This window comes from Coptis chinensis, chromosome 4 (assembly GCF_015680905.1).
Source record: "Coptis chinensis isolate HL-2020 chromosome 4, ASM1568090v1, whole genome shotgun sequence".
Classification (NCBI taxonomy): domain Eukaryota; kingdom Viridiplantae; phylum Streptophyta; class Magnoliopsida; order Ranunculales; family Ranunculaceae; genus Coptis; species Coptis chinensis.
Window position 1 is genome coordinate 80,584,036 of NC_141459.1, and position 25,387 is coordinate 80,609,422.

At 39.2% G+C, this 25,387-nt stretch overlaps 2 protein-coding genes across 2 annotated transcripts; both read left to right on the forward strand.

The window, feature by feature from the left end:
* The first annotated feature begins 18,225 nt into the window (after positions 1-18,225).
* Positions 18,226-19,617, forward strand: LOC147505044 (protein FAR1-RELATED SEQUENCE 5-like). Its single transcript, XM_086605451.1, has 3 exons — positions 18,226-18,280; positions 18,394-19,005; positions 19,121-19,617. The coding sequence occupies exons 1-3, from the start codon at positions 18,226-18,228 to the stop codon at positions 19,615-19,617; spliced, it is 1,164 nt and encodes a 387-aa protein (XP_086461577.1).
* A 72-nt stretch (positions 19,618-19,689) lies between these two features.
* LOC147505045 (protein FAR1-RELATED SEQUENCE 9-like) lies at positions 19,690-21,055 on the forward strand. The gene is made up of 3 exons (XM_086605452.1): positions 19,690-19,996; positions 20,083-20,525; positions 20,993-21,055. The coding sequence occupies exons 1-3, from the start codon at positions 19,690-19,692 to the stop codon at positions 21,053-21,055; spliced, it is 813 nt and encodes a 270-aa protein (XP_086461578.1).
* Positions 21,056-25,387: the final 4,332 nt, after the last annotated feature.

A 25,387-nucleotide genomic window follows, 5' to 3' on the forward strand; every position in this document is an offset into this window, starting at 1 on the left:
GCGGCTCAAGCCATTTGGGGCCTAAGCAAACTTGGAAAAGCAGCCTTCTGCCATTTGATTACACTCACATTTGCAGGAGAAATTAATATTATTTTCAAATATTATTATATAAGTTTTTAATTATTATAAATAAAATAATAATAAATAAAATCCAAAATACTAAAACTAGTGTGGCCTGAGTTGGGGCCTTTTGGACTGCTGGACCCTGAACAGCTGCTTATTCTACTATAGAGTTGCTGAGACCAGGATAGAAATCCGTGTATATATTGTATAGTGTATTCAAAAGAGTGGAAGAAAATATTGAAGTAGTAATTGAGTAAAATATCCTCATCCAGGCTGTACTTGGAACTTACCTGAACTAATTAAACTCAAAAATGACTCAACATTTTTCTGTAGTAATACTTTGGTAGCCCCGTATCTTGAAAATTCAAAGCAGGCCAACAGCCAAGCAATTTTGAGGTACGAGTTTGCTATGTGCCATCAGAGTATCAGACTGATTTGATTTTCCATTTAATGTTGCAGCGTGGGCCTGTACCAACATTTGGGCTTTAATATTTGCCACTGTTTCTTTGGTCAGCTAAAATCTCTGCGGCTGATACAATGATACTTTGATTGAGTTGATTCTGACCATTTCGACTCTAGAAAGTAAAAAGAATATGGAGATCGAGGTGAATTTATAGAAAAAGAAACTACTAGCACTATCAGATTTCTGATTTGTATGTTGAGATGAGTAAGTGGTAATCCATTTTCAGAGAAGCTTTTACTATGTTCTCTACCATCCAAAGAGTGCAATTGATTAAAAAAAAAAAAACACAAATCCTTAATGAAAGACAACCCTTTACAAGGTCCTTGTTATAGCTCATAAACTCCGCAATCAGATGCTATTGTCATCAGCACCAAGTCCATCAGCAGTGCATAGATGTACTGAAAAAACAGCTAAAAGTGGAGAAAAATCCCCAACTAACAGGCAACAGTCCTAATAAAGAAAATTTCAAGAACTGACTTCTTGTGGAATAGATTTTCTACCTATCAATCAAACAGGTACCTTGAGGTAGAAACCTGTAGAGAAAAACGATGTTTTCTCATCACCATTCTATGTGATATGGGCAAGCGACCAGCTTCTATTTATGCATGGGCAAGATTTAAAACGACCAGCTCATGCTTTGGTGACCTCCAATGATTTAAAGACGACGACCACCAACTTTCAACTTTGGTCTGGTCAAGGGTGCGACCCGCGCTCCACTTTATTTCAGCACGATTTTGCCCTTTTTCAAAAGTTTTCTGAAATAGTATAAATATAGATTTTTTCTGTAGAAACCTAATCTAACCAAAAAGAAAGAAAGAGAGAGATTGTAAAAGAGAAATTCTTAGTGAGTTGAGTGTTTATTCTTTGTGAGTGAATTGAGAGCTCTTGTAATCTGTTACTCTGGGCATCTAGTAAAGCTTGGAACTCGCCAGCGTGGACGTAAGCAAATTGCTGAACCACGATATATCCTTGTCTTGTGGTTGGTTCTCTTTTGCATTTTTATCTTTACTTTATATGCTTGTTAAATTGTTAATGAGAAGCGTTGGGATAGTAGTTGGAGGGTATTGAAATCTTGTCTAGTAAGAAGGATCGATCTATTTGTTGTGCGTAACGTTGTTTTCGCAGTGTTATATTCACAACAATTGGTATCAGAGCGAGATATACGACTTAGGATTTTGAGTTTTGGTAAAGAACCATAGTGCTCGAAATTTGTGTAAATAAGGTGTTCGATAAAATTTCTGAGTGAGATATTTTTTGGGTTATTGTGTGTGACTTGGAAAAAAGTTCCCAAGATGTCAAATACTAGATTTAAAGTAGAAAAGTTTGATAAAGAAGCAAAAGAAAAGATGGCGAGGGTGATGTCGAATGAGATGACTTCCACAAGCAAGTGGAAGGGTAGTTCGAAGAAGCCTTTAAAACATGTATGGTGCTACAATTATAAGGAAAAGGGGCATTATCTATGTGATTGCCCTAGCCCGAAAAAGAGTAACAAGATGAGTAGTAAGTTTGAGAATGAGGATGTTAGTGAAGCAAGTCTTGCTTCCGGCTTCGATGGGGATGATGTAAGTCTTTCGGTGTCTATACAAGACGACTACATAACCGATACGTAGATTCTTGATTCCGGGTGTTCCTACCACATATGTCCAAATAGGTAGTGGTTTGCTACCTATGAGAACTTGAGTGGAGGTTCCATTTTGATAGGTAATGATGTTGCTTGTAAGACGGTAGGAATTAGAACTATACGGGTCAAGATGTATGATGGTGTAGTGAGGACTTTAACCGATGTGAGGCATGTTCTTGAGCTAAAGAAGAACCTTATTTCTCTTGGTACCTTGGATTCCAAAGGCCACAATTTTGTGGGAAATGGTGGAGTCCTAAAGATCCTTAGTGGCTCTTTAGTCATTATGAAAGGTCAAAGACTTGGAAACTTGTATACTTTGTTGGGTAGTACAGTAATAGGTGATGTAGCAGTGGGTACATGTAGTGATGATTCTGAGTGCACAAAATTGTGGCATATGCGCCTTGGGCATATGAGAGCAAAAGGGATTGTATGCGAGTTGTGTGCGAGAGGCTCTTGAAAGACTTGGAGAAACCAAGTATGGAATTTTGCGAGCATTGTGTCTATGGCAAGCAGTGCAGAGTCAAGTTCGGTACAAGCAAGCACAAGACAAGAGACATCCTAGATTATGTGCATACGGATGTTTGGGGACCTTCTAGAGTGGCTTTTAAGGGAGGTAACCGGTATTATATCTCTTTCATCGATGATTATACACGCTATGTGTGGGTATATATCTTGAAGTCCAAAGATGAAGTTTTCGAGACATTTAAGAAGTGGAAGGCAAGGGTTGAGAATCTCACAAATAGGAAGGTGAAGACACTACAGTCTGACAATGGTACTGAGTATACCTATAGGCCTTTCCAAGAGTTTTGTGTGCAACAGAGAATTGCCAGACACTGGACAGTGAGGGGCACGCCACAGCAGAATGGGTTAGCAGAGAGAATCAATCGCACGTTGCTTGAGAAAATTAGGTGTTTTCTTTCCAATGCCAATCTTGGCAAAGAGTTCTGGGCAGATGCAGTGGCCATGGTGTGTTACTTGTATAATAGATCACCAGTTTCGACAATAGACTGCAAGACACCTTATGAGGTGTGGGCAGGGAAACCAACTGATTATGGTACTTTGTGCATGTTTGGACCTAGTGCTTACTACCATATGAAGGATAGTAATCTTGATTCTAAAGCTAAGAAAGCTATATTCTTAGGCTATGCAAAGGGAGGAAAGGGATACGGATTGTGGTGTCTTGAGAACCACAAGTTCCTGGTCAGCAGTGAGGTTATCTTTGATGAGACTTCAGTGCTACATTTTAGCAGGCCGGAGAAGGCTGGAAATAGTGGTGATTCTATAGAATCTCAAGTGATTGAGATAGAAGCGTCTGAGGATGCTAAAGAGAGTGAGGTTCTTAGTGAAAGAACTATACAACAAGAAGTAGAGTTACAACAACCTGAGCAACAAGCTTTGGCTAAATCTAAGCCAAAGAGAAGTGTGAAACAAGTTATGAAGTACGGGCATGATAAGCCAGTGAAGCATTATGGTCAACCGGACTCGGTTTGCCTACGCAATGAATATTAAAGATGATGAGCCAGATAGCTTCAAGAAAGCTGTTAGAGATGCTCATTACAAAGATTGGTTGGTGGATATGCAGAAAATGGTGGAGGCTCGCGACAAGTTTTGTACTTGGGAATTTGTTTCATTGCCTAAGGGCAAAAGGGCTTTTGGTTGTAGAAGGTTCTCTATGGAGTTGAGTTCCAACATTGGTTGGAGGTACTCCACAAATGGTGGAGGCTCATGCATTGTTGATTGATGCCTTTCGTATGCATGACCCTTTGTGGGCGTGATTGCTCTTTGTGAGCATGACTTTCTATGAAGATAGCTCTTTGTGGGCATGACGTGCCCTTCGTGGGCATGACTCTTTGTGGGTGGCTCTTCGTGAGCAAGACACTCTTTGTGGGTGGCTCTTCGTGAGCATGACACTCTTTGTGAGCAAGACACTTTTTGTGGGTGGCCCTTTGTGGGCATGGCCCTTCGGGGCGGTTGACTGCGAGTTTTGGATGGATGTGTTCTTGCTGGATGTGTTCGGCTCGGTTTTATGTGTTAAAACCTCACCGAGGTGGAGAATTGTAGAGAAAAACGATGTTTTCTCATTTTGGTGTGAAGGGCGCGACCCGCACTCATGCTTTGGGGACCTCCAGTGATTTAAGCGCAACTTGCGCTTAACTTTGCCTGGTCGAGGGTGCAACCCGTGCTCCACCTTATTTCAGCACGATTTTGCCATTTTTTGGAAGTTTTCTGAAATAGTATAAATATAGGTTTTTTCTGTAGAAACCTAATCTAACCAAAAAGAAAGAAAGAGAGAGATTGTAAGAGAGAAATTCTTAGTGAGTTGAGTGTTCATTCTTTGTGAGTGAATTGAGAGCTCTTGTAATCTGTTACTTTGGACATCTAGTAAAGCTTGGAACTCACCAATGTGGACGTAGGCAAATTGCCGAACCACTATATATCCTTGTCTTGTGGTTGGTTCTCTTTTGCATTATTATCTTTACTTTATATGCTTGTTAAATTGTTAATGAGAAGCGTTGGGATAGTACTTGGAGGGTGTTGAAGTCTTGTCTAGTGAGAATGATCGATCCTTGTGTAAGATTGATCTATTTGTTGTGGGTAACGTTGTTTCCGCAGTGTTATATTCACAACAAAACAATCAATGTGTCTATTCAAGAATTACAAGACAAACAGAAATAAAGGCTTCTTACATGTAATCTGATGTCTTTGTTTTAATTTTTCAAACTTACTTTTATTGCTTTTATTAAATACATGGACCATGAGATAGACGATACAGGAGAGCGTCATGCCAAATACTTGGCGTACATGAACTAACTAAATGTCATTTCATCCTCGTGGCCCTGATTGTGGACTCTGCTTCAAGTGCTCCACGTCTAACAGAATGTATTTCAATCTATAACTCTATAAGCTTTGTTCAACTGTTTCAGCTGAAGTAGCTAGTTGCAGATATGTATTGTTAATATGAACAATACCAGAAATTCACTAGGATACTAGACAGGCAAACTAAGACGCTTAGGAATTTATTCATGAGAAAGACTACAGAACTGCAGCCTTCTTTCCAAAGTTTTGTAGTGATCACCGAAGCATGAGTGTTAATGGTTTTGTACTGTTTGATCTAAACTGGTTGATCTACATAGTACATGTAGTAGCCATATTCAGGGATGCATCACATAAGTACTGGCCCAAGAGATAAGGCCCATACCATAGTATGTATTGGGCCCAGAGAATAGGCCCAGGACCATACTATGCCCCATGAATAAAACCTAAGAGAGGGATATAAAAAAAAAAGGAGGGAGGAAGAAATAGAGGGCAATCAATGGAGGCATAGAAGGGTGAGGAGAGAGAGGTGAACTACGGCGGCTTGATCCCGAGATGGGTACGTAGGCAACCGAGTTGGTGCAGCCGATCCAAAATATAGAGTGAATTTGAGTAAAGTTAGAGTTAGGCGAGATTCGCAGTAATGTGGTTGTAACAAATGGCGCCGTCTGTGGAGATAGAAAAGTTTTAAACAGATAAGTTTTCTATCCATTCTTAGATCTATTACTAGCAGTGGTTTGTCACTTCAATCTTAAAACTACGCTTAGAGTTGCAAGAGGTTGGAGTGCGAGAGACAAGCTTCTAGGCGGGAATGTCATGATGTTGATATTACCTTTGGATAACATCTTTGGGTCGTGAGTTTTGCGAAAAGGTGAATGAGTACTTGCTTATCTTCGGAGAAGAAAAACAAAAAGATCGATTTTTAAACCCGAGATCAGAATACCATAGTGAGAACAGTCGATTTCCTATTATGAAGTTTGGCAGAGAGCTGGGGAAGACGCATATCAACGAGATTTAACAATCAACAACTTGTTTTACAATATCCACATCAAATCAGTTGAAGATTTTATGGGAAGAGGTCTGGCAGATTTGAAGTTTGGAAAGATAGTAATTCTGTTACCTCCAAAATATACGTTATTGGATGATCCTTTGAGAGTTCTACGTGCCATTCGTTTTGGTGCAAAATTTGGATTTGTATTAGATGAAGAGTTAAAGAAAGATGCTGCTAGCGATGAAGTGAAGGCTGCTATTGTGGGTAAAGTTAATAGAGAGAGAGGATTGGTAAGGAGATCGATCTCATGATCTCTGGCAATGATCCGGTCAGAGCAATGATTTACATTTGTGATTTGCAGTTATTTTGGGTTGTGTTTAGTGTTCCTCGTGAATTTGAGCATATAATTTTTGAAGGATGCAACAGGCTCAAGCACCTAAATTTATCTCACAATATATTTGAAGGAGAGTTCAACTTGACTGGATTAAACAGCTTAAAGGTACCGGACCTGACTGTTAATAGGCTTGTTGGCGAAGTTCAGTTGAGTGGTGGTTGAATTGGTCAGATCTGGTGGCGAGTGGAGAGATGGGTGGAGAAGATGGGAAATGGGTCGGTTTGGACCCATTTTAGATCTTGGCGAAATGGGCTTATTTGGAGGTTGTTGGGCCTCTTAGCTATTGGGGCTGTAGGGTAGTGTGTGGACTTATGGAGTGTGAGGGATGGCGTAGTGTGGGAACTGGGGGTGCAACAAATGGGCATTGGTGGACTAGTAGGAGGTGGACGGTGATAGCGGGATAGGTGTACCACCTTGGGTTTGTGCGGGGATGTTAACAAGGGGCTTGACAATCACGCCGAGTATTGCCAGAATGGTGACGGGTCTAACAAGGGGCAACATAGGTTATTGGAGACAGAGGAAGAATGAGATCAGTAGATTGGGGCAGAGATCGACGACTTGGAGTGTCTGAACACGGATGATAATATGATTACAAAAAACGTAGAGAGGCATACACCGTGCAGGTAACTCATTTCTTTTACTGTCATGTACATAATGGACGGACGAGTAGTAACTCGGCCGTCAGCCATAATTACGCCGGGGGCAAGCAAGCTTTGTCCCCGTCCTTGGCAGAGATGCATGTGGGGACAGATTGGGATTGTCCCCAGACCTCGTGGTATTCCGCGAGCCTATTCGCTTTGGGAGGTCGCAGACCATGAATGAGAAACATGGTTGTACACCTCAGGGCAAGACGGATGGTACACTGTTTGGAGCACAGGATCGCCATTATATTTATATGTAAATACTTGTGCTGAATTAATATTCCTCGATAAAACTCACGTCTTATTTGTGCAAAACTCAGATATGAAAGTTTCAGGTTACAGAGAAAGAGAAAGATCCGTGGAACCGTGCAACAGAGTTGAGATTGAGTTGGTATTGAGAGATGGATCCATCTCACCTCATTTACTACCTTAGCACATACTATATTGTCATCAAAGAGTGTACTTTATGCATTAAAGGTTTATTGCATGATAGAACCTTAAGTAAGACCGGGGTCGATCCCTGTACTAGCTATACGGGGAATCTCGGAGTCTGATGGTATCTCTATGTAGTGGTGAGTTACAATTCACATTAAGGGCGTGGTATCTTTGCACTGAAGTTACATACAGTACACTATTATCTCTAATGCCTTGAGAATTTGTCCACATATATATTTACTAGAGGGATGTCTTATGTGGGGGTCTAATCTTATGGTGGGAATCAGATAGAGCTCCCCGGTCAGGCATTTCGGCGAGAGTGGAGGGTTCTGCGGATCGCGTGGGCTAGAATGGGGGGATGAGCCCTTCATGGACCCTCGTGTCCAAATCAAACATGGGGCAGGCTGAGCTATTCGGATAAGCATTTAGAAGGAGAGCGGAGGGTTCGAGAAGACCCTTCGTGGATATGTCGTGGGGCTATCCAAATGAGTGCGGGGATGAGGGATGGACCCCCGTGTTCGAATCAAACATGGGGCAAAGAGAGCCCCAAGAGGCGGAGGGTTCAAAGAATCCGGATATGTCGAGCTATCAAGGAGTGGGATGAGCCCTCCACGGATCAAACATGGGCTAGAGATATATGAGGCAATGAGAGAGCCTTTAAGGGCGAAGAACCGGTCGAGCTATCAGCGGAGTGGGATGAGCCCTCCGCGGATCGAGGCGCTAAGAGATACATGGGGCAATGAGAGATGAGCAACCGGCGACAACCTGGTCGAGCCCGCGGAGTGGGGTGAGCCCTCCGCGGATCAGAGATGTTAGAGATACATGGGGCAGTGAGAGAACCCCAACCGGCGACAACCCGGTCAAGCCCGCAGAGTGGGATGAGCCCTCCGCGGATCAGAGATGTTAGAGATACATGGGGCAATGAGAGAGCCTCAATCGGTGACAACCCGGTCGAGCCCGCGGAGTGGGATGAGCCCTCTGCAGATTAGAGATGCTAGAGATACGTGGGGCAATGAGAGAGCCTCAACTGGCGACAACCTGGTCGAGCCCGCGGAGTGGGATGAGCTATTCGCGGATTAGAGATGCTAGAGATACATGGGGCAATGAGAGATCCCCAACCGGCGATAACCCGGTCGAGCCCGCGGAGTGGGATGAGCCCTCCGCGGATCAGAGATGCTAGAGATACATGGGGCAATGAGAGAGCCCCAGCAGGCGAGACCCCGAGTTAGCCCGCGGAGTGGGATGAGCCCTTCACAGGACAGAAAGGCAAGAGACAGGCAGGTCAAAGAGAGTAGCCCCAGAGCCTGGTTGAGCCGTAGGTCGGAGATACAAGAGATATGCGGACATGAAATCTGAATCAAACATGGGAGCAAGCCGAAGTTGCCCCTCATCGACTCCACTCCTTAGAGAGAGGCAGCCCGGGGGTGATGAGCCCTCCATGGACATGAGATCCGAATCAAATATGGGGGCAAGCCTGAGTTGCCCCTCATCGACTCCCTCTGGCAAGCAGGGGGGGGATGAGAGCCCCTGGAGACATGAGATCCTAATCGGACTTGGGGGCAACAGAGTGGCCCCTCAATATACTCCACTTCAAAGTAGGGACGGTCTTGCGGGGGATGAGCCCTCCATGAGCGGAGTTCCGAAGGAACAATACTATTAAATTATACAAAAAGAAATAGAGGGGAGGAGGCCCTTTGCGGACGGGATATCGAATTCCATGAGTAAGTGCAAAGGGATGAGACCCTTGGCGGATACAATGTTGAGTCCTACGAAAGGGAAATGAAAGGGTGAGACACTCCATGGACATGATAAGGATTTCTATAAAGGAGAGCTTATAGCAGGGCTGAGACACTCCGCGGACATAGTGGTGAGTTCTCTGAAGGAAAGATGGTGGCTGAGGTGATACACTCTGCAGACAGGGCAGTGAGTTTCGAGAAGGAGAGCAAGTGGCTGGGGAAGGCATACCGCTGATATGGTAGTGAGTTCTATGTGAGAGGTGTTGGCTGGGTTGAGACACATCGTGGGTATGGTATTGAGTTGAAGAGAGAGAGCGAAGGGGATGAGACAGTTGAGTTCTACGAAAGGGAAATGAAAGGGTGAGACACTCTGCGGATATAGTAGTGAGTTATATGAAAGAGAGCTTATGACAGGGCTGAGACTCTACTCGACATAGTGGTGAGTTCTCTGAAGGAGAGATGGTGGCTGAGGTGATACACTCTGCAGACAGGCGATGAGTTAGAAGGAGAAGCGGTGGTTTGGGGAGGCATACCGCTGATATGGTAGTAAGTTCTATGTGAGAGGTGCTGGTTGGGTTGAGACACATCGTGGGCATTGTATTGAGTTGAAGAGAGAGAGTGAAGGGGATGAGACAATTGAGTCTTAGGAAAAGGGAAATGAAAGGGTGAGACACTCTGCGGATATAGAAGTGAGTTATATGAAGGAGAGATTATGACAGGGCTGAGACACTTCGCGGACATAGTGGCAAGTTTTCAGAAAGAGAGATGTTGGCTGAGGTGAGACACTTCACGGACATAGTAGTGAGTTCTATGAAGGAGAGCTTATGGCTGGGTTGAGACACATTGTGAGCATTGTATCGAGTTGAATGGAGAGAGCGAAGGGGATGAGATCCTTCGTGGATACGTTAATGGGGTATATGAACGAGAACTGATGGATTGAGTACTTCACAGACATACGGTCCAGTAGCAGAGTACATGGATATGAAATGTCTTGAGGAGGAGAAAACTACGTACAGTCACAGGATACTGTGGATATCTAGAGTTCAAAGAGAGAAATAAGAAAGTTTGAAGACTTCTCGGGTCCGCCGTCGTCATCGTCGCCGAACCCGAGAGGGGGCAAATGTAGTAGCCATATTCAGGGATGCATCACATAAGTACTGGCCCAAGAGATAAGGCCCATACCATAGTATGTATTGGGCCCTAGAGAATAGGCCCAGGACCATACTATGCCCCATGAATAAAACCTAAGAGAGGGATATAAAAAGAAATGGAGGGAGGAAGAAATAGAGGGAAATCAATGGAGGCATAGAAGGGTGAGGAGAGAGAGGTGAACTACGGTGGCTTGATCCCGAGATGGGTACATAGGCAACCGAGTTGGTGCAGCCGATCCAAAATATAGAGTGAATTTGAGTAAAGTTAGAGTTGGGCGAGATTCGCAGTAATGTGGTTGTAACAGTACATACAAATGGGTGAGGTCAAAACTAAGTATATCCCAAGTCTCAACCTATCACATCTGAGAGGTATCCACCACTTCAATCTCATCGAAGTGTTTTAATTGGTTTACTAGTTTGCTTTTCAGCTTTTGTTTTGAATTCTTTGAACTTTTCAAAAGATTCAGACTTTTTGTGCATCAAATACATATAACCATACCTTGAATAATCATCAGTAAAAGTAATAAAATATTCAAAATTACCTCTTGCTTTCACATTAATGGGTCCACATACATCGGTATGTACTAACTCCAATAACTCTGTGGCTCTTGACCCTTTAGCTTTAAAGGATCTCTTAGTCATTTTTCCTTCTAAGCAAGACTCATGTAAGATATAAGATATGAATTATAATATCTAAATGATAAAAAAACTGAAAAGATAAACTGCTGCAGAAAAGTTTAGAAAGAGTGAAGACTTTAATCAAATACTTACTATCTTATTCAATACAAAAGACTACACCAATTTATAGGTGTTTATAGACTCTTACTTGCTCCTAAAGAAACTGACTCAACTAAGCCATCACCACTTCCTATATTTATGGCACTATCTATCTAAGATTATGTGAAACAGGTAAAGACTTGGTCCAACAAAAGACTTGGTGACACATGACACAACCCTTATTGAAACAAAACAATACTACTAGTTTGAGTTTAAACTCCAATAGCCTCCCTTAAACTCAAACTTTCAGAGCTACAAACACCCATCATCTGCTTCAACCTGTAGAAAGCTTCAACCTTCAATGAATTTGTGAGAATGTCGACAACTTGATCTTTAGACTTACAAAATTCCATTTCAACTTCGTGGTCTTTGACAAGCTCGCGAATGTAATGAAATTTGATTTCAATGTGCTTGCTCCTCCCATGAAACACTGGGTTTTTAGTGAGAGCAATTGCCGACTTGTTATCACAATAAATCATAGTAGGGAGTGCTTGGTTGTGATGCAACTCCTCACATAAATGTCGCAGCCAAACAGTTTGACATGCACTTGAAACAGCTGCGATATACTTTGCTTCAGCGGTGGAAAGGACAACAACTTGTTGTTTCTTCGATGAGTATGAAACTACTCCGCTGCCCATGTGAAACACAAAACCAGAAGTGCTCTTTCTTTCATCAATATCACCTGCCCAATCATTGTCTGTGTATCCAACAAGTTCACAATGACCACTAGAAACATAAAAAATACCATGACTCATAGTACCTTTGACATATTTCCAACAAACAAGTGAGCTTGGCTTGGTGTCTCCATAAACCTGCTAATAACACCAACTCCGAAGACAATATCAGGTCTAGTAGATGTCAAGTAACGTAGACTACCGACTAAACTCTGATAATACTTAGGACTAACAAGTTCACTGTTATCGAATTTCGACAAATGCAACCTTTCTTCAACTAGAGTCTTTATAGGCTGACATGACTCCATTCTGAACCGCTTCAAGATATATGTTGCATACTTCTTTTGTGAGACAAAGATTCCAGCATCACTTTGTAGCACTTCAAGCCCAAGAAAATAAGACATAAGCCCCATGTCAGTCATTTCAAACTGACTATGCATAGCCTTCCGAAATTCAGCAAACATACTTGGATCATTTCCTGTGAATATCAAATCATCTACATACAAACAGACAATGAGCATAGCTCCATTTGAAGTAGATTTGATATATAGTGCAGGTTCATAGGGGCTCTTAAGAAAACCATTCTCCAGAAAGTAGGAGTTGATACGAGTGTACCACGCCCTCGGTGCCTATTTTAACTCATATAAAGTTTTCTTTAACTTGAGAACTTTATCTTGGTGACCTTCCACTATATAACCCACCGGCTAATCGACAAAGACCTCTTCTTCTAGGAACCCATTCAAGAACTCTAATTTCACGTCCATTTGATGAATTCTCCATTGCTTTTGGGCGGCTAAAGCAATCACCATTCTAATAGTGACAAGTCTTGCGACGGGTGCAAAAACTTCATAGTAATCAATGCCTGGCTTTTGCTTGTACCCTTTCACAACCAACCGAGCCTTCAACCTGTCCACTTGGCCATCAGGCTTATACTTGGTTTTGTAAACCCATTTTACACCTATCGATTTCTTTCCTTCAGGAAGATAAGTCAGCTCCCAAGTATCGTTCTTTTCAATGGATTGAATTTCTGCATCCATAGTGGCAAGCCATCCATCATCTCGGGCTGCTTTTGCAAAGGTAATAGGATCACAATCGGCAAATAATGCAAAGTTAACAAGTTCCTCATCAGATGCATCATTATCATTAGTGAGAATACAATCTTGCAAGCGAGCAAGAGCAAGCAAAACTTGAGGACGTGTCGAGGTGCGTATGACTGCACCAAGAGTTGGAGAAGAATTGGGTAATACTGGGCTGCCCATATTTCCCAGCATTGCATCAGATTGTGTGACTCTAACATTTGAATCTTCACACATAGGAATCCCCATTGGGTTCTTCTCAGTAGATGTCCAATTCAAGCTTGACTTCTTGAATCGACATCATCCCTCTCCCGATAACTTCACTGGTTTGTGGATTAAACAATTTATAGCCTTTTGTCATACCACTGTAACCAATGAAAATACATTTCTCACCTTTGACATCAAACTTTCTTCTCTTTTCAGCTGGTACATGAGCATATGCAACACACCCAAATATTCGAAGAGAGTCAACATTTGGTTTGTAACCACTCCATGCCTCCTCGGGTGTCATATCAAGAACACTTTTGGTTGGAGACCTGTTCAAGATATATATAGCACAAGAGACAGCTTGTGCCCAAAAACTCTTTGGCAAACCTTTAATTGGCTTGTAACATGCTGCGTGCCATTTCAACGATGGTTCTATTTTTCTGCTCGGAAACACCGTTTTGTTGAGGGGAATAGCTAGCTGTAAGCTGATGCTTAACTCCATGATTTTTGCAAAAATCAGAGAAAGCATTGGAAGTGTAACTCTCCCCCCTTATCAGTGCGAAACACCTTCAAACTCAGACCACTCTGCTTTTCTACATAGACTTTGAACTCTTTAAATCTTTCAAAAGCTTCAGATTTTTGCTTCAGAAAATAAACCCAAGTTTTCCTACTGTAATCCTCAATGAACGTAAGAAAATAACGATTGCCTCCATGTGATACAATCTTCATTGGGCCGCAAATATCAGAGTGCACAAGCGCCAATTTCTGTGTTGCTCGTCGTGACCTCCCCATTGGAAAATAGTCCCTATACTGCTTGCCAAGAATACAACCTTCACACAACCGATTAAAGCTTTCCAGCAAAGGTAGTCCTGTAACCATTTCTTTCTTTGCCAACAATCGTAAACCATGAAAATTCAGGTGACCGAAACGAAAATGCCATAACCAATTGTTATCCATAACAAGAGCACTAAAAGAACATACCATTTCAGTTTGCAAAGGTAGAGGGAACATGCGATTTTTGGTCATCTTCACCATAGCAACAAGCTCATTTTTCTGATTCTCAATACTCCAAACACCTTTGTTAATGCTAATTTTAAGACCTTTTTCTGAAAGTTGGCCCAAACTTAGCAAATTCCAGTGTAAGCTAGGGACATAATAGACATTAGAAATATGTTCATGTGAACCATCCTTCATTCGAATGAGAACTGTACCTTTGCCCATAATGGAAACTTTTGCTTTGTTTTCAAAATTTATGTCACCGTGTACTGAGTCATCTAAGTGAGAAAACAACTCCTTCCGTCCACACATATGGTTGCTACACCCAGTGTCCAGATACCATTTCCCATGATGTTCTTCTTCCAAAGCACTACAAGCTAACAACAAGGTTTCTTTCTCCTGGACCTCATCTTGAGCGTAGTTAGCATGTTCAAACTTTTTCTTAGGCAATTTACCTTTGCACTCTGAACGATAATGACCATATTCCTTACAGCCATAGCATTTAACTTTGGACTTATCAAACTTCCAATCTCCAGAAACTTGTTGATTAGAGTTTTTGTCACTGGTGGAGACATTGGTTTTGAAGCGATTAGGCTTAACACCCTTGCTGTGATTTGATGTCTTTCCATTACTAGTACTACCTTTTTCGAACACATTTGTTTTGCACTGAAAAGCTCGTTCTACAGACGACCCTGCATTCCTTTGGTTCATCATATGCTCATAAGAACATAAATAACCCATCAACCCTTCAATTGTCATGGCTGAAAGATCTCTTCCTTCTTCAATTGCAGTAACAACATAATCGAAACGCGTCACGCCAAGGATCTCATAATCTTTTGAAGAACACGCAAATCATCCAATTTTTCACCGTTAACCCATAATTGATTCACAACAGATTGAACTCGTGAAAAATAATCAAAGATAGTTTCAGAATCATTCATATAAAGATATTCGAATTCACCTCGCAAAGTTTGCAACCTTACACTCTTCACCTTCTCATATCCTTTATAAGTTTTCTGCAATATCTCCCATGCTTCCTTAGACGTTGTTGCGATCGAAATCTTTTCAAAAACAATCTCGTCCACGGCTTGATAGAGAAAAAACAAAGCCTTCTTGTCCTTCTTTCTGTTTTCTTTCAAACTCTCCTTCTGGGCTGGAATTAGAGCTGTAACTGCACCTTAATCAACAGGCTCAACATACCCAAACTCGACAATCTCGGATAGCTCCTGAAAGCCAAACAAAGCCTTCATCTGGATGCACCATTGATCAAAATTCTTTCCATTAAACCTCGGCAGTTGAGGTTGAATTGATTCATTCATCATTGTAACTTGCTTTCAAGCAATCTAAGTAACAGTAACAACACTAGATAACCAAGCTCCGATACCAAATGTAAGATATTAGATATGAATTCTAATATCTAAATGATAAAAAAACTGAAGAGATAAACTGCTGTAGAAAAGTTTAGAAAGAGTGAAGACTTTAATCAAATACTTACTATCTTATTCAATACAAAAGACTACACCAATTTATAGGTGTTTATAGACTCTTGCTTGCTCCTAAAGAAACTGACTCAACTAAGCCATCACCACTTCCTATATTTGTGGCACTATCTATCTAAGATTGTGTGAAACAGGTAAAGACCTGGTTTAACAAAAGACTTGGTGACACATGACACGACCCTTATTGAAACAAAACAATACTACTAGTTTGAGTTTAAACTCCAACAACTCACAAGTTGGGAAATGTTCTAAAAAGAGTGAACTTAAAACTCCATCTTTCACCAACCTATTTAGATTGATATGACCAAGTCTTAAATGCCATAAGTATGTTGGATTAAAAGAAGTTGACTTCCTCTTTTGAGGAAAGACATTTGATGAATTACCAACAACAATATCATTTATTTCTAGCATTGGAGAAAGTATATAGAGACCATTTTCTAAGGTACCAGAGGCAACAAACTTTCCATTTAGTCTAATTACAACCTTTGAATCAAATGAAGTGGAATATCCTGACTTATTAAGTGCAAAAACAGAAACCATATTTCTCCTTATCTCTGGAACATAGTAATAGTCTTTTAAAACCAACATTTTCTCACCTAATGCTAAACAATAAACTTCTACCGATACTACGACAATCTTTGCCTTTGTACCTAGTGTCAAGTACATCTCTCCTTCATTCAACCTTCTTGTTTCCTAAAACCCATGTAATATATTACAAATGTGGTAAGTGGCCCTTGAGTCCACACACCAGGTGTTAGAAGGAAAAACCAACAAATTGGTTTCAAGAATAAAGGATTGAATACATTCTTTATCTATTTGTTTAAAAAATAGATACTCCCTACAGTTTTGCTTCCAATGACCAGGCTTTTCACAATGGTAACAATTACCCTTTGTTTTAGCCCAACTTTCAGTAGTCAAGATAGATGCTAAGGGATAGAGATTTGATTGAGACATATCTGAAACATTTACATATACATAAAAATTATTATAATGCATTTAATATTGGTTTTGGAAATTTAATAAACCAATTACCCGCTTATATAATAAAAATACAACACCCTCCATATTGTAATAATAAGACAAATATAAGCAATGAAAACCTAATACTTATGAATAATCTCTTATCCGTAGGGCATCAAAATTATTCAACTTAATCATGCGAGTTCTACTAGACCCATCAATTTTACATATTCCATTATTATTTCTTTTGCTACTAAAATATAATTGCACAAACCGTAGGGCTGTCAACTATATTTCAGCCAAGTGTACCATCATCATAATTCATTAATGTAACTGTGAGATAATAAATCCGTAAGAGAAAACACTCCCACTAGTCAAACATGAATTTTTCTTCTCAAGAATAGACAATAGGCAAAAATATTTAATCATGCAATTTAATTTATCCGTAGGGATCATATTAATCACATTTAAAAATATAATTCATATTGAATTGATAACGGTGTAGCAAGGGATTCAATTCGTAAATTAAATGTCTTTACCACTTACTTTATATAGACTGAGGGTATTAGTGCTTAAAGCATCATTAATATCTAGCATGAGATCACACGTTCCATATATAAAAAAAACTAGATAGAAATACCATATCTATTAGCATGCATTTTCTCATGAATGCATTTTCAATCATGCTATATATATATATATATATATATATATATATATATATATATATATATATATGGAATATATATATATATATATATATATATATATATATATATATATATATATATATATTTGGAAATAAAATTTGTCGAACCCAAAAATAGAATTTAGCTCCAAATATAATCATGATTGCTCTCTCCTCTCTTTATCTCTTTTCTCGAGAAATCGAAAACTTTTGTGTGCAATCTATAAAGGTAAATGCTTAATGTGTAATTTGTTTCATCTAAAGCAATCCAACGGATGTGACCAAATCCTAACGAAGCAATCGAGTTCTAATTAACTAAATATGGGAGGGTAGTTTAGGAAATAAAATTTGTCCGAACCCAAAAATAGAATTTGAGCTCCAAATATAATCGCGATTGCTCTCTCCTCTCTCTTTATCTTTTCTGAGAAATCGAAAACTTTTTGTGTGCAATCTATAAAGGTAAATGCTTAACTTTTATGTAATTTGTTTAACTTTTCTGTAATTTATGTGTTAACTTTGTGTATAATTTCTATAATCTCTATAAATCTCTGTAATTTGTTTAATTTCTGTCTTTAATGACAACTGACAAGCACAGAGAGGTTGAAGAGTTGTAGCTTTAAGTTAGTGGTATTAATGGAACTAATATTGAAAGTAGAGATTTTAGCATTTCTTCTTTTGAGTGAAATTTGGAAATTTGAGGAGTTGGGGACGAAGTTAAGGGATTTGGGTTTTGAGGGGAGAGCTTGATGAAATTGAAAGTGGTCGTTTGGTTGGAGTGGAAGTGAAGAGGTTTTAGCAGTGACCACCATTTCCTCTTCATTTGAATATTAGACTTTTTTGGTATGGGCTGGGCTTGTGCGTGCATGAAATTATTTTGGTTTTCTTCCTAGCTACACAATATTTTCTTCTGGCGTGATCTAACAGTATTATATGGTTGAAGTGTTGTAGCTCTAATTTTATATGGTCATGCTTATTCATATTTTCATAATTGAAGAAAGGTGCACCACTTTTGAAGTATAGACGACTCTCTCTCCAAAATATGGATGACTCCATATTGATTGATGAAGTTGGAGAGCAGGAAGAATATAGTTCAGGTGAGCAACTAATGTTTCAATTTTATTTTTGATTTCTACCAACGAATTCAATACTGTATTATTGTACTGTCTTAGTTTTTTTTTGTAATTGACGTGGACACATTTATTTGCAGAGCCTTATACGGCATGTTCTTCCTCTGTTCAACCTCCGGAGTTTGAAGTGGAAGTGGAAATTGTGAAGCCACCGTGTTTGGGAATGTGTTTTGAAACTCTTGAGGGTACAAAACAATTCTATATAGATTACGGAAAATTGTTTGGATTTAGTCCCGTAATTCGAAGCTCGGAAAAATCATATTCTCGTTCGGATGAAGTTAGTAGTGTTCAAATGACTTGCTCGTGTTTTAGGATTTATAGAGATCGAGGAAGCAAAAATATGAATGTGGATGGAACTGAGAAAGAAGTGAGAAAAAGAAACACAAATATAGTTAAATGTGGGTGTCTTGCTTCAATGAGGGTGACAAAGCAGCAAAATAGTGGAATCTGGAAAGTGGTGAAATTGACTTGCGAGCACAATCACAATCTGGTTAGTCCAGCAAAAAGGATGTGTATGCCTGTTAATAGAAATATGCCTGCTGCAGTTAAGATGTTGATTGACTCATTTCGTGATGGTGGTGTACCTGTGAATAAAGTTGTTAATATACTTGATAGAGTACAAACTAGTTTTGATGATAGGGATTGTTGGAACCATTTGGGCCCTTCGAAAGAATACAAGAAACCGGTGAGAGGTGATGCTACCACGGTGCTTCATTTTTTCAAGAAGAAAAGTATAGAGGATCCTAATTTCTTTTATGCAATACAGATAGATCATGAAGCAAGGGCCATTAATTTTTTTCTGGGTAGATAGTCGGTCGCGTACACAATATCAGTATTTTGGTGACGTGGTTTTCTTTGACACCACATATCGTAAGAATGTATATGAAATGCCATTCGCCCCATTTACTGGAGTTAACCACCATATGCAATCAATCCAATTTGGTTGTGCACTGCTTTTGGATGAAATAGAAGATTCTTTTCAGTGGGTTTTTGAGACTTGGCTTGGAGCTATGGGCGGACGTGCCCCATCTGCAATTATCACAGATCAAGATAGAGCTATGACTCTAGCTATTAGTACGGTATTCCCTAATACTCGACACAGATTCTGCCTATGGCACATTATGAAGAAGTTTCCTGAAAAGCTTTCGAATTATTATTACAGGAGGTCAAAATTCAAAAAAGAATTCAAACAATGTACTCGGAAAATATTTATTCCTGATGTGTTTGAAAGGAGGTGGGCAGAATTGATGTCTAGTTTTAAGTTGGAGGAGAATGAATGGCTTCAAGAGATGTACAAGATTTAACACAAATGGGCTCTAGTTTATCACTTGGATACTTTTTATGCCGACACTTCGACTATCGGGCTTTCTGAAAGCATGAATTCTTTTTACAAGAATTTTTTCACAACTACGACAACTCTTAAAGAGTTTGTAGTGAAGAATGATAAGTGTTTGAAGAAGATTGTTGAAAGAGAAAAAAAAGAGGATTATATTACTAAACACTCAAATTGGATTGTAGGCGGTAATTCCTTTCTCTTGAAGAGTGCAGCAATTGTGTATACAAGGAATGCATATGATAGGTTCAAGCAAGAATTCGAGGTAGCTGAAACCGAGTATGTCCTGCATGATGATGAAAAAGGCACTGACGGCAACAAAACCTACACTTATAAGTCGCGAGTTACAGGTGACTTCCCTTCATTACTACATCTCATCTACTTTTACAATGAAACTCAACCTTCATTACTACAATGTAACTTTCCTTCATTATAGGTGACGAGCATGAATGGAAGGTGAAGTTCAACCCAGCGACAAAAGAAGGTAATTGTGAATGCAAACCTTTTGAGTTTCTGGGGATACCTTGTGGACACCTCATAAAGGTATTTCAGAGTCGTGATATTGAGATTCCCGAGCACTTTATTCTTAAGAGGTGGATGAAAGGGGCAAATAAGTATAGAGCTGAGTATGACCGTGGACTAGTAAGTGGCCATGAGAACTCTGAGATGCTGAGAACTACTCAACTTCAAATGGTTGCTAATCAGTTGGTTTATGAAGCTGTAGAAACTGATGAGACTTACCAATTAATGCTGCAAAGACTACAAGAACTGTTAGTGGAGCTCAAGAAAAAGAAGGAAGTTGACCCTGGTGTTTCTGTTGTTAATTTATGCACTGTTGTTGATGATAGTTCATCACCGCCACTTGACGACCCATCCCAAGTTTTACTTCAGAATCCTAACATCTCTCAAACAAAAGGAAGAAAAAAAAGCTAAGAAAACCAAGGCCAGTGGTAGAATAAAAGGTGGTCTTGAACAAGCATGCACAAAAGCCAAAGCAAAGACAAAGAGGAGATGTACATGTTGTAACAAAGTTGGTGTTAACCATGACAGACGAAATTGTCCTGAAAATCCAAACAGAAAGAAGGGCCCAAGTAAGTATAATATTGCCTCCTTAAGCTTAATTCGTAGTATCCTATCTTATCGCAATTGCCTTTAAAACTTGTTGTTTTCCATTCTTTTTGCTTTACAGTAATAGACGAGGACGAGAATGACGCAAAGATGATTGAAATTGTTTGGAGCTTGTATGTTTTTGTATTATAGTGTTGAGTGTTGGAGCTTGTGTTTGTAGTTCACTTGTTTTTTATGGCAATGAAATCTTGTGTTTGTTATTGGTTTATGTGGAACAGGTTGAAGCTCACAAGGGAGAAGTTAAGCTTGCTAACATGGGGAAAATGACATGTAGTGTGTAGAGAATTTACAGTTATTTGCTTATTACTCCTTCCTTGCAGTTGAGTTGTTAAGGGTACTGAAGTGGTCATGGTTCACTCTCCATGCAAGTTGTCACTCTATGGTGGGAAACTTGGTGAGGAAGACCGTTGGTTGTCAGAAGCACATAGCCTAGTATAGACCCGATTTGAGTTCTTGAGATATATGGTTATAACGAACTTGTTTCATCTGGGGGAAATTGAGTGGTCTATATTTGTTGAATTATGGATCCCTGTTTGAGATCATTAGACGTTTCATAGAATGTCTGCAGTAAATTGAGTGGTCTATATTTGCTAGAAATAGCTTGAAAATAAATTATTTGTATGCTAATATTTCTTGCAAGTTTTGCTATAATAGATGTGCCAAATTTCATCTTTTTTTAATGTTGTTCTAAATTCTAAGCATTGTTAAGTCCGGTATTGGATGTCTTTGCTGGCGGGCAGCATGACATTTCTTTCACATAACTGTCCGAGCAAAACCCAAGATAATGAAATTCTTTCACATAACTCGTTAGAGCAAAACCAATTATAATGGGTCATGACTGTAGCGTGTTTCTAACTTCCTTTTAAACTTCTGATTTGTCCTTAGTACACTATATGTCTTCTCTTGTTATTATGTACGTCCTTTGGTTAAAGGTTAAAGATCAATGTGGTACAATTGATTTCCTTGTTAGTTGTAGTCAGTTGTTCAATTGATTCAAGCCCTGTGTGCTAGTAATCTCATGTCAGATCGGCATTTGGAAGGGGTGGCTCTATAGCATTATGAATTGTCTCATTCCACCTACCTTTGAAGTTTTTCATATAATTTGAACAAGAACAAGAAAACTTGAAAATATGTGGAAGTTAGGCAAGAGAGGCTGTGATCGTGAGTCTCACAGTGGCAAAGTCTCCTTGGCTTGGCAGCTAAAATGTATGGAGATTTACTGGTCCAAGACTCGATATTGAAAGAAACATCCTATTGCGTAATATTTACTTACTCATTATTGGTGAAGGTGTGTAATCTTCATCTCACCTAGCAAGAAACAAAGAATAATTAGTCCAAGCAAAACCCGCCTTTGTCAACTTTACGTGCACTACTATTACTCCTCTATTGTCTTTCCGCACATTTTTCCCACCCATCTCATTTGAGTCATTTCCCATTTTCCCTCCTCATCTACATATATTTTCGTTCCCAACATTTTTACAAAAAAAAAAAAAAAAAATGTCAAGAAAAAAAGACTTTGAACGTACAACAGTTCCACAACAAGAAGCAAAAAAATAAATCATCAATGTGTCTTGAGTATCTGACAGGGAATCCCCTATGAGACAAGATAGTTCTATATGTCTTCTCTGGTGAAAAGAAGACATCTTCAATCCATCTATATGCTGGTCTTGTATGTTGTCATATGACATTATATTGCTGCCCTCATAGCTCCTCTTGTTGCATCCCGTCTCATCTCTGCAGCTTTACCACTACCTCTGAAATACATGTGTACTTGCTGAATAACCCATATGCTGATCACTGATTCCAGACAGAACAATCCAAATCCAATCAAATAGAAAATCCCAACCAAAGCATTGCCACTGAGCACATCTATTGCAGGAAGTATACCTGCCAGAGATTTCCCTTTAAAAATAATAGGTGGAGCTACAGCAGCAAAGATGCAAAAGGTAATATGAAGCAAGTAAAATAGGAAAAACCACCCAAACTTCAAGACACTATCTGTCCTCATGGCACGATAGAGAGGACGGTACCATAAAACACTCCTGGAACTCCAGAGATGAAGTAAATTATATTATAGCAATGAAAAGAAAAACTTAACAACTGCATCTGAAGAGAAAAATTTTTGCAGTCACCAACAATTTTACCTTCCAATCAATAGAACATTGCCAATGAGTTTAAGACAGGACTCATTCTTAAACCTGTCAGAGCATTGGTATTTCACAGAAACATAAAAAAAAAACCCCCCGCAAGTAGTATAGAAAAAAGACAACGAGAACACCGACTGAAAAAAACACAAGTTAACATAACATAATGCAAGTCTCTATTGCATGCAAGTTCACTAAAAACGCAACGAAATACAAAGATACAAAGAACTTTCCATTACAATAAAACTGGAAATCACCCCCTTCATTACTACCACTCATCTAATTTTACAACGAAACTCAAACTCTTTCGACAAACCATCATCGTCAATTTCAACTGTAATTTTCACTTTTTTATCTCTTTTGGAAGATGAGAAAGAGGCGACTGGGGAAGAGCTTGAACTCGCTGTCGACTCAATGTTGTTAACATAGCTAACAACTCTTCCAACCATTGGAAATCCTTCCCACACTCGGTGCAATTCAAAAAAAATGTTACCTTCATTTTCATTTTTCTTCATTGTCGTGTTGACCTTTCTAAACCCTGCGCAATTCACTTGTTTGCATCTTAGATACTCCAGAGGTATTACTGATGATGCTCTAGAGTCTTCCAACCATTGGAAGTCTCTGCAAACGCGGCAGGTTAAAAACTTTTTTCCAAGAGATTGAGTTTGGCCCGACTGTTTCAAGGTCCTACTTCCGCGACAATTTCGAAAGCAACAAGGTGTGGACAACCAACCACATTTATCTGATGAATGAGTGTTATCACCACACCTATTGCACATAGTTATTTCCATCTATAGTAACACAAATTCAACGAACCAAACATCCAGTTAGCTAAAAAAACAGTTCATTGAGAGCTAAAAAATAGTTATATCCATCTTGTAATAGCAACATACAAGAGTTAAATATATGATTCTATGCTACTTCCATTTACTAATCCAGGGAACAAAAATTGAGGATCAGCAAGTGGAAATAAACGAGTGAAGGATAAGCAGATAAACCTCAAGCCCAAAATGCACCAAAAGGACAATTACACCACTCTTAGCATAAACCCTTCTAAAACCCCTTCACATACATATATTTCTAAACAGTTAGTCAAACAATAAAAATATCAGAAATGGGAATTATGGGTAAAAAAAGATTAAACCTTTTGATTAACACAACCCCAAGAATGATTTCCATATAAAACAATAAAAATGAATAAAAAGACAAGAGAAAATAAAGAGAGGACTGACATGTGGGTCTGCATTGATGAAAGCCACGAGTATTAGGACGAACCCAATCAACAAGGTCTTTGAACAAGGGCTTTTTGAGATGGTGTTGTTTTTTCAGTGTGGGTGATGGTGAATAAGTACTAGACTTTCAATTTCATCAAGCTCTCCCCTCAAAACCCAAATCCCTTAACTTCGTCCCCAACTCCTCAAATTTCCAAATTTCACTCAAAAGAAGAAATGCTAAAATCTCTACTCTCAATATTAGTTCCATTAATACCACTAACTTAAAGCTACAACTCTTCAACCTCTCTGTGCTTGTCAGTTGTCATTAAAGACATAAATTAAACAAATTACAGAGATTTACAGAGATTACAGAAATTACACACAAAGTTAACACAGAAATTACAGAAAAGTTAAACAAATTACAGAAAAGTTAAGCATTTACCTTTATAGATTGCACACAAAAAGTTTTCAATTTCTCAAAAGAGATAAAGAGAGAGGAGAGAGCAATGCGATTATATTTGGAGCGCAAATTCTATTTTTGGGTTTGGACAAATTTTATTTCCTAAACTACCCTCCCATATTTAGTGAATTAGAACTCGCGATTTCTTCGGTTGGGATTTGGTCACATCCGTTGGATTGCTTTAGATGAAAGGCAGCGATTATTCTGTGCACAACTTGTGGGTCATGTATCCCTCCCTATATATATATATATATATATATATATATATATATATATATATATATATATATATATATATATATATACAATAAAACACAACATGATTTGCACTATGCAACAAATGTTAGATCATGAAACAGTTACTTATAAATATATAGAAAGTACTGTACAACAAATGTCAGATCATCTGACAGTCAGTAATGTGTAAAGAAATTATTTTACACTGTGAAGCATAAAATGACTGACGTCCATATGAACTCCATGGACACCATGTTCCTCCCAATAAAGCAACCTAAAATAAAAACAAAACAATAGCTCTTCAATGCACATGATTATGTTTTTAGCGACATTTCGTCCATTTTAAACACAATGCATAGTTCCACGAATGAAAGTTATTAGAAAAAATTATTTGTATGGGTTGGCTTTTTTTATGTTTTCTATTCAAATTGTATATATACCCCACCATAGTCCCTACCTCAATCACATGTCTACTTTTGCATCCAGATTCTCTCCTATAACTGCTTCTGTCGTAGTTGGTATGACATTCATTACTTTACCAAACAATATTTTCTTACG

What these genes read in the sequence shown, in the direction of transcription:
- LOC147505044 (XM_086605451.1), top strand. Translation starts at nt 18,226, where the DNA reads ATGGATGACTCCATATTGATTGATGAAGTTGGAGAGCAGGAAGAATAT. An exon ending in GCAGGAAGAATATAGTTCAG is followed by an intron (nt 18,281 to 18,393) that starts GTGAGCAACTAA and finishes ATTTATTTGCAG; the next exon opens with AGCCTTATACGGCATGTTCT. An exon ending in ATACAAGAAACCGGTGAGAG is followed by an intron (nt 19,006 to 19,120) that starts GTGATGCTACCA and finishes TTTTCTGGGTAG; the next exon opens with ATAGTCGGTCGCGTACACAA.
- LOC147505045 (XM_086605452.1), top strand. Translation starts at nt 19,690, where the DNA reads ATGAATTCTTTTTACAAGAATTTTTTCACAACTACGACAACTCTTAAA. An exon ending in TTATAAGTCGCGAGTTACAG is followed by an intron (nt 19,997 to 20,082) that starts GTGACTTCCCTT and finishes CCTTCATTATAG; the next exon opens with GTGACGAGCATGAATGGAAG. An exon ending in CACTTGACGACCCATCCCAA is followed by an intron (nt 20,526 to 20,992) that starts GTTTTACTTCAG and finishes TATGTGGAACAG; the next exon opens with GTTGAAGCTCACAAGGGAGA.